Here is a 9,816-nt window from a genome sequence, read left to right on the forward strand (position 1 = left end):
TTTATGCAGGGAATAAAATGTCCAGGTTATGGGGTGCCTGGCTGGCTCAAACAGTAAAGCATGGGACTCTTGATCTCGGGGTCGCGAGTTTGAGCCCCGCATCGGGCGTAGAGTTTACTTTAAAAAATTTTTAAAACAAATAAAATGTCCAGGTTAATGCACCAGGTCCGCCAAAAGCTTTGGCTGTACCACAAACAAACCAGTCTCACCCAGCTTTGCTGGGCTTTCAGGAAAACCGAAAGGTTCTCACACCTTCCACAAAACCAGAGCCTGAAGGACCTTTCGGTTTTCCTGGATGAGGAAAACCCCAATTTCACTTTTGGGCACGATGCACTTCTCAGTCCCATAGAGGAGAGCACCCAGCGCTTTGGGGCCTCGGCTACCTGTTAGAGCAGCATCCCCGCTCACAAGGCCCTTCCCCCCCCTCGCCCCCTCACTAAACCCCTACTTGTCTTTCAAGGCACAAGTCAAGCCAGAGAGGATTTCCTCTCTCTGACTTTCCACAAGCTCCTCTCAATGCCCTTGCCTGAGACAAGCACCATCGCTTCTCCCTCTCTTCTTGTGAGGCGTTACAAATAATCTCAGCATCTGCTATCTAGCAATCCTCCATCTCACAACATCTTTTAAAAATGTCAGGTTCCTGCATTTCCTGTGAGGCCGTGAGCCACGCCAGATGGCTGACTTACGCCTCCTTTCTCCCCAGCCCCTGCTCAGAGCACCACACGCAGCAGGCAGGGGGCTAATGGGCCCGAGTAAGCGCTTGTTCTGACATCCAGCGTTGTGTCCCCATACACTCACACACACACACACACACACACACAGAGAGAGAGAGAGAGAGAGAGAGAGAGAGAGAGATGGGAAAACCAAGGCTCAGAGAGGCAGCGGTGGAAGCAGGGTTGGAGTCCAGCTCAGGCAGCTCAGGCAGGGAGCTCTCCTCGTCCCCACGCCCACAAGTGACAATGAGGAGATCCAGACCTGGCCTGAGCCTGGGACGAGTAACTGTCAGATGAGGGAAAGGTTGACTGCAGTATGCTTACCAAAGACAACAAGTGACAACTAAAAGCTAAGTGACACCAGCTTGCCCAATTGCCCACGCGACCACTGCAGGGTGGGGGTATGTGATCACACCCAGCACAGGACAAAGAAGCCAGATCCATAAGTGTGAACTGTCAGCCCCCAACCTGCCAGCACCGTGGCCAACCAAACCAGCTAGCAAGTTTCTCCTTGTACCTTGTCCGTCCCTGGAGAGTTCTTCCTCGTCTCCCTCTGCTGACACGGATCCGGATACACTTTTCTCCTTCCAGAGAGTCCCGGGACTCTCAGCCAGGGCCCAGGGTCCTCTCATCCCAAATGCCCGCTTCCCCGGCTCCCACGGGCTGCCCTTCCTCCAGATGTCTGCCTTAAACTGCTCGAAATAACTCCAGCATCCTGATAAAGATCAGCCCCGCTAAGGAAAAAACAAAGCAGAAGTCTTCATACACAACAGGTTCTCAAATTAAACAGATTGGATGGGCTGGAAGGCCAGGTCTTTTCCCAAAAGCAGTGCTCCATGACTTGCTGGGGTCTCAAACAGACCTGCTGGGGTCTCTGTGACAGCTGGAGGGAGGTGACCTGCACCCTTTCACAAGAGCCATCTTTCCCCCAACCCCCAAGCTCCGCGATGTCACCTTGGTAGTTTGAAATTCTCTGTGGTGGGAGTACTTACATCATGGAAATTGGCACAAGGCAACTGTTTTATTTATTTTTTTTTTGAGGGGGGTTAAGGACAGAGGGAGAGGGAAGGAGACAATCTCGAGCAGACTCCCCACCCGGTGGCAAGACCAACACGGGGCTCGATCCCACGACCCTGAGATCATGACCTGAGCCAAAATCACAGAGTCAGACGCCTAACCTGCTGAGCCCCCCAGGTGCCCCAGAATGATGTTATTAACCAGAACACCGTCGGCACAGATCTTCTTGAGAACGCGAGAAAAGCTAGGAGGGCTCTCCCGAGAGTGTTGCTATACAGTGCCACACTGTTTCCCATAGAACGCATGGCCCTCCAGAACCCTACAATGGAACTCTCAGATTAATTTTCAGGTGTCTTTCACAGGTAAAGAGGAAAAAGGAATGCGTGTATGAGCCAGACACTGAGCAAGAGCGTTGAAATATTTTACTGCTACCCCTCACTCGCGGTTTGGAAGCATGATTGTGTCACCATGTTACAGAGGAGAACACGGAGGCCCAGAAAGATTGCGCATCTTGTCCAAGCCTTCATAGATGTTAGGTGATTGAGCTAGGGTTTGGACTCTGTTCACCACACCATTTCTTTCTCTGAAAGAAATGGCAGGCAAGGCCGCTGTGGTAGACAGAAGAGTGGTCCCGCCCTATGTCAGTGTCCTAACCCCCAACACCTGTGACTGTGGTACCTTACGTGGCACAGGGACTTGGCACATGCAGTTAAGGCTCTCGAGATGGGGGATTACTCGGGATCATCCTGGTGGGCCCAGTGAAAGGACATGAGTCCTTCAAAGCGCCAGTGGGAGGGAGAGGAGTATGTCAGAGCTGGCGTGCTTGTTTGAGGGCAGAGGAAGGGAGCCGTCAATGGTGGCTTCCAGGTGCTGGGAGTGGCCCTCCGCTCACAGCCAGGGAGAAAACAGGAACCTGGGTCCTCCACCTCAAGGAACCAAATTCTGTCACAACCAGTGCAGAGGAGGCAGCTTCTCCCTCAGAGCCTCCAGAAGGAACAACGCCTGCTGATGCCTCGATTTTAGCCCCGGGAGACCTGTGCTGGGCCTTCGAACTCCGGAAACTGAGACAGGACGTGTGCGTTGATTTGAGCCATTTTGTGGTCATTTCTTAGGGCAGCGGTGGAAAACTCATCCGGCCACTTTCCCTGAAGGGCCTCTGAGAAGCAGCCTCTTCCGTCCTCCACACCGCAGGGCAAGGAGCAAGGCCTGGTGGCACCGTGGAGGGCACAGGGCATCCCCTTTTGAGGCCAGGCTGCCCGGGTTGCTCTGTAGCTCACACAAAGCGGGCAGCCCCTGAGGGTGTGTGGTGAGGCCAGGGGCTCTGCCGGCCTTGGGATCACAGACCCTGCGTGAGTCTGGTGTCGCTTCCCAGTGTGGGACCTTGGCAAGAAAATGACCTCGCGGAGCCTACCTGCCTCCAGTAGAAACACTCTACAAATTACTCCAAGAACGTCTACTCTCAGGGGCCTGGGGATAACTGGGGTGAAGGGGCCTTGTCAGCTACGCAGAGCGGGTACCTAAGGGCTGATTTCTATTGCCCTTATGACTTCCATCTTCCTGTTTTTGTTTTGTTTTGTTTTGTTTTGTTTTTTGCTCAGTGTTCCTTTTCCCTCTGAGTCTTGCAACATCATTGAGAAGCCGGGTCGTTAGTACTTTTTTTTTACCTATCCTCAGCCCCTGCCCACAGGTAGACGGAGAGCAGGACTTGGGGTCTGGGGGACTCAGCCCCGGATCCTGGCTCTCCCTTGTCGGGGGCATGTGGCAGCCTCTTTTGGGGCCTCATCACCCAGGAAATACACGGGCGATGCCATTTCCGTCCTTGGCGGGTCCCAAGTGTTGGTGGTCCGAGGCTACTCGGGCACCTGGCACAGCGCGGCTGCTCAGCAAATGGCAAGTAGAAACAGAGACTGAGTGGAGCTGGCTCCCGACAGGCCACGTTGCCCAGCGCAGGCTCTGGGCTCTTGTCGGCGCTTGACCACAGGTACTTCTGGCACCGGACAAGGGACTCAGCAGCTTGGGGGCCAGGAGGGATAAATGTTGATGCCACTGCTACTTCTCACTCCCCTTTGTGAGTTTAAACCTTCCCTAAAAGGGTGCAGGGTGCCTGACGCTGGTTGCAAAGGGACGCCCTGGTGTGTGATTGAAATTCCCCTCCTGACCTCCTGCCGTTAGTTCTGGTTATCCCCCACCATCTCTCGTCCCTTCTACGCCTTCCAACGTGGAGCCGTGAGCATAATACTAGCCAGTGCTTGGAAAAGCACTTGTCACTGGCTTGCACGTGCCATGGCTGGTTCAGCCTGGTGCTTCAGGATGCAACCTAAGTCAAGTGACTCACCCAGGGTTACACCGGCCGTAAAGCGACCGAGCTGACTCAGCTGAGTGACTCAGTTCCAGGTCATTCCCTCTATGCCTTGTCGACAGTCATATACGCACCTGCCCATCATGCTTATGGTCCCAGGAGGAATTCTGGCCCCCCGCGCCCCTCAGGAGTCCAGCAAGCCTGAGCCCTTTCCCAGCACATGCGTACAGTGGGTGTCTCTACCTGTCGTACCGGCACAGACAACAACCCCTGGGGAGCCCCCGGCCCGAGATGCTGCTGTTAGCCTGAAGACAGCGGATTACATGGCAAGTAGAAGCATGGATGAGAAAGAACACTACCCTTACCTTTCGAGTGCCTGCCGCATTGACCATCTTATTCTGATCTTCACGACGACCCTAGGAAGCCAGTATTTAATTGTGTAACTGCTCCAGAGATGATGAAGCAGGGAATCAAGGAGGCCACAGAGATTGCCAGAGGTCACCAGCTTGGAAGTGGGGGTGGGGGGCCCCGGGCTGGGTGCCTTCTGTTAGACCCCGCTCCTAGCCACGCTCCTGATCCCACTCCACTGTTCAACTCACTGCATGTCTCTGGGTAAGTCAGGAAACCTCTCTGGACTTTGTTTTCCTCATCTGTAGAATTAGAGTTGGCTCTTGCAATAAGTTGGGGCCAGCTACAAGGTTGGAGAGGGCCGTCTCCACACAAGACCGTGCTTGCTGCTGCTATCAAGTGCTAATTCAGGGGCTTCCCCAAACCACCCTCAGGCTTGATGATTCTCAAGAAAGACTCACAGACCTCACTGAAGGCTTCTGTCTCATGGTGAATGTGATACAGGGAAAGGATGTGGATTCGGACCAGACAGAGGAAGAGTGGCACAGCGTGGAGCCCAGGAGGGTTCCAAGCGCAGAGCCCCACGGTTCCCACCGTGTGGAGTCAGGGGAGGCTGCTCTGTTGTAACACTGATGTGTTACAGCGGACATGGGGTAGCTCCAGCCAGGGAGCCCCAGCCAATCACCCAAACTTGGCCGTCAGCGGCTTTATTAGAGCGCTGTTACGTAGGCGTGATGGATGACTGAGTGCCCATGGTTAATCTCAGCCGCCAGGTCCACTGATACTGTGTGACCCTAAGTCACGTGGTCTTTTGGCGTGACCAGCCCCCACCCTAAGGCTGTTGAGTGCGAACACATTTTTGGAAAATCCAATGTGGTGAGCCTCTGCCCTAAACAAAGGTATGACCACGGGGCGCAAAGGCCAGACTTCTCTCTGGGAAAAATCAAATTCTTTACGACACAGCTGGGAAGTCCCTTCCAGCTTTTCCACTGGGACCGTCCCAGCATTCACCCCCGTGGCCCCAGGTACCCCTGGGCTGGTCTCCCTGGTGCTAGCTCCAGCCTGGTCCACTCCAACCACTCGTCTGGCCTCTACGCCCTTATTCCTTCCTGCCCGCTTACTACTACCCCTAGTCCGGTGCCCGGCACATCATTGCGGGTCAGTGTATTATTATTATGGTATTAACTGACCCGCAATGATGTGCCGGGCACCAGACTAAGGGTGGCTAAGTGGATGAGCGTCATCCTTGAACAGGTGTGAGAGCTTAAGTCATATGAGCAAGGGCTAACACAGAGAAGGGCTCGAAATACAGGCTCTTTTGAACAGAAAAATGTTCTATGGACACAGCAAGTATCCTGGTTAGAATGCGGTCAAAAGAGCATTCTCTTGGAAAGTAACTTACAGGCATTGTTTCTGGAGAGGTAAGTGCTCGGCACTGGGTGCACTTCAACCAATAGATGTGTCGTGGATCTGCTCCAAGGGGGGCCATTGGATGAAAGGCCAAACCAAATCTCAACTAAACAAACTAAGCACTAAACCAGAATCCTAAACATAAAGGAAGAAAAGTCCCCATTTGGGGAGAAATATTGGTTTTTGGCTCCTTTGACTTTTCCAGAAGTTTATTACTCCTTTAACTTTTGCTTGTTCTTATTTCCGCGTGTCTTCTCAGCCTGGATTTGCTGGCAGATGTTCAGTATGCCCTTGGGCTTCCCTTCTACCCTGCCTACGAGGGTCAGTTTACTCTGGAGGAGAAAAGCCTGTCACTGAAAATCATGCAGTTCTTTTCGAACTTCATCCGATCAGGGTGAGTGGACCACGTCGGCCCACTGCTGCCATCATGCCTGCCTCCCTCCCTACCCCCTAGATGTTGTGGTCACCTGCTACTGCTCTCCCTGTCTGTCCCCCTCTTGTAGCCAAAACTACCTCTGTGTAGATTCATCTCGGTGAAGGGAAGCTCCCACCACATGCTCCCTTACTGAGCCGCGTTCGATGGCTCTAGATCAGGGTTTCTGACCTCAGCACCGCTGACGTGGGGGCAGGTAAGTCTTTGTGGTGAGGGCGTCCTGTGCAGCCCCGGCTGTTTAGCAGCTTCTCTGGTCTCCACCCACTAGATGCCAGTAGCACCTCACCCCAGGTGTGAGAACAAACTGTCTCAGATGGTACCAGATGCCCCCTGGGAGGCACAACACCCCAAGCTGAGAACCATGGTCCTAGATGATCAAATTCAGTTAACATGTTCAAGCCCCTTCCTTAGCTGCCCCCGCATCCCTGCATACCTCTATTCTAGCCCAGGTAGCGTAGTCTCTGTGCCCACTTCCAAGCGTGGTTCCCCTTTTACCTCCTGGCCAGACATTCGCTGGTCGCCTAGCATGGTACTCAGGCCCCTGGAAAGGTAGAAGGTAAAAAAAAAAAAAAAAAAAAAAAAAGTCATGTAGAATTTAAGAAACAAGGCAGAGGATCATAGGGGAAGAGAGAAAAAAAATGAAACGAGATGAAACCAGTGAAGGAGACGAACCATAAGAGACTCTTAATCTTAGGAAACAAACTGGGGGTTGCTGGAGGGGAGGGGGTCGGGGGATGGGGTAAGTGGGTGATGGACAGTAGGGTATGTGTTGTAATGAGCACTGGGTGTTCTATAAGACTGATGAATCACAGACCTGTACCCCTGAAACAAATAATACATTATATGTTAATTAATTGACTTTAAGTTAAAAAAATTAAAAAAATAAAATAAAATGAGAAAAAAAAGTCATGTTTCATCCATAACCTACTGACAGTCAGAAACACAAAACCCAACCATAATTAACCCAACCATGATTAAACGCAGGGCACAGTAGAACTTTATCTAGTTCGTTGTAGGAGTTGAGCAGAAAGACATTTCTTTTAATTCAGATTTAGAAAAGGTTTCTCTGGGGCAGTGACATGGAAGCTGGACCTTGAAGGATAACAGGATATTCAGACACAGGTGCTGACCAGTAGAAGGCGCCCAGGAGAGGAGCGTACCAGCAACGGCACCCGCGGGTGGAAGGGACGAGAAACACACCGTGTTTGGCCAATTTTCAGGAGGTCGAGGGGGCTGGGCGGCGGGCCTGGTGGCAGGTGCGGAGAGGTGGCTGAGTTGCGACAAGGCCTGACCTCCCCTTCACAGGGAAGATGGCTTACGGGGGGCAGACAAGTTGGCCTGGCTCGGGGCCCACCCTCCTGTCCAGGCCTTGGACAAACAGAGCCACTCCAGGGACTGGCTGCGGTGTCCAGATAGAAAGACACCAGGATAGAAGGGGCATGGCGACCTCGTGAGCATCCCAGACACGGGCCTCTCCACCTTCCATCATCTGTAATGCGGCAGATCAGAACACAGCCGCAGAAATTGGATCAGGCAGGTCCAAACCCTGCTTTGACACCTAAAGATGCGGGAGTTGGTCCTCGGACACCAAGTGCAAGTGGAAAGGGATCCCAAGTGATTAAAGGAAAGCCGTGTTTCCCTCACAGATGTTTCTTTCTTGTCATTTTCCCAGGAATCCCAACTACCCGCACGAGTTCTCCAGGAAAGCCCCTGAGTTTGCGGCCCCCTGGCCTGACTTCGTCTCGCGGGCCGGCGGGGAGAACTACAAGGAGCTCAGCGTCCTGCTCCCCAACGGGCAGGGCCTCAAAAGCGCTGACTGTTCCTTCTGGTCCAAGTACATCCAGTCTCTGAAGGCCGCGGCAGCAGGTGGGGAAGCGGGAGCAGGCAGGGCCTGGGCAGAGGGCGGGTGGGCGGTTCCTCCCCAGCATCTGCCAAGCCCCCTGTGCGGCAGACCTGGGTGAAGTGCATGGAGCCACTGAGTCATGGAGTGCCATCTACACGGCCCTTCTCCACGAGGAGCTCCTAATCTGGGGGGGGGGGGGCTCCTGTTCTGATGGGGGACATCAGAGAGAGAGGCACAGGGCCAGGACACCAGGGGTCCGGGGATGGGATTTCTAACCAGGGGAGAGGCGGAAATTATCACTTCTTACCCCTGAAGAGCACTTGTGGCTGAGCAGGCATTAAGGAGAGAAACTGAATCATAATGAGGGCAGTGGGAATACAGAATCAATGCAGTGCCCATAAGAAGCTTCCAGGAGAGGGGGGAAGTGAGAAACATAACCCAGCGACTGGCCCTCAGCTGTCCCCCACCCTGCGATGGAAGTCTGTGCCCAGGCCAGCGGGAGCCCAGTGGAGGGAGGGTTTGAGAAGGCTTCCCGGGGAGGTGGATGGTGGGGCTGAAGGTTTTCAGAATGACCTGATTTCTTCATGCAGCAAGAGATAGGGGTGCAGCATTCAGCAGGAATGTGATGTTGCCCACCATGTTTTAGACCCTCAAAGCTGCATTTAGCCTCCAAGGCCATGGGGCTGTCTGTTGAACCCAAGTCCTGTTGTACCCTGAGCATGACCCGAGAGCCTGGTGATGAACCTGGTGCCCACCCGCTGGAAACGCCCCTCTGTTGAGCATTTGTAGGGAAGGCGCATCAGAGGCTGGGGTCTCTTAGGGCCAAGGCAGAAGACACAAGGGAGGAGTCCTGATTGAATAGACCAGCCTTGCCCCTTCTATTTCAGATGAAGCCAAGCATGGGCTGTCAGCAGAGAGCGAAGAGGACGACGGGCCGGTTGACTCTGGGCTGATGGGAGAGCCAAGCTCCAAGAGCTACAGCAAGTGACCATCTCTTAAGACCCTCCTGCCCAACCTGCCAGCCCCACCTCAGGCTGCCACCAAGGGCATCTTATTCTCTAAAATAGCCACTACCTTTCAATAAAGTGTCTCCATTGCAGTGAAGCATTGGTGACTCAGATTTGTTAATTCAAGGCTGTCCTTGGGAGACACAAAATGATGTCTTAATGATCTTCCTGAGGCTTGAAGCCCAGGCTGCTCTTTCCTTCCAACCAAAATTCATCGAGCATTCTGTGTGGAGCATTCTGTTCCATCAGCACCAGGCCCACTGCTGATGGCCGGGGAGGCAAAGACCCTGCCTTTTAGACAGAGAAAAAGGCAGGTGAACAGGTGTGAACATTAACACAAGAAATGGGGATGCATCAAGGGCGGGCCCCAGAGTGACACAGCCCCACATGTGCGTTCGAAAGGATTCTCTTGTGAAGGTTCCAGAATGGAGGTGGGAGACCAACTAGACTGGTGCAATATTCTAAGCAAGAGACAGTGAGGTTCTGAATCCAGGTAGCGAGGGTAGAGGTGGGGGAAGGCAGAGATCTGAGAACTGAAAATTGATAGGATTTGATTGAATGTGAGAGGGGTTTGGGGCAAGGAGATAGAATTATTACCTCAATTAGGGTTGCTTTGGGTTCCCAGAGCAGCAACAGATTTGATCGTTTAGCCCCCTAAGGGACATACTTATGAAGGTGAATCTATTTAAAACTCTCTCTCCATCTCACACACGCACAGAGAGAGAGAGAGAAGAGAATTAACCAAA

At 53.1% G+C, this 9,816-nt stretch overlaps 1 protein-coding gene across 1 annotated transcript in view; it reads left to right on the forward strand.

Moving 5' to 3' along the window:
• Window positions 1-9,158, forward strand: part of TG (thyroglobulin) — a 244,670-nt gene extending 235,512 nt beyond the window's left edge. Inside the window, exons 46-48 of the mRNA XM_027626166.2 lie at window positions 6,047-6,181; window positions 7,893-8,086; window positions 8,951-9,158. Of these exons, the coding sequence (XP_027481967.2) occupies window positions 6,047-6,181; window positions 7,893-8,086; window positions 8,951-9,051 (430 nt within the window). The 3' untranslated portion in view covers window positions 9,052-9,158. The remainder of the gene's footprint in view (window positions 1-6,046; window positions 6,182-7,892; window positions 8,087-8,950) is intronic.
• Window positions 9,159-9,816: the final 658 nt, after the last annotated feature.

The sequence above is a fragment of the Zalophus californianus genome, chromosome 4 (assembly GCF_009762305.2).
Source record: "Zalophus californianus isolate mZalCal1 chromosome 4, mZalCal1.pri.v2, whole genome shotgun sequence".
NCBI lineage: Eukaryota > Metazoa > Chordata > Mammalia > Carnivora > Otariidae > Zalophus > Zalophus californianus.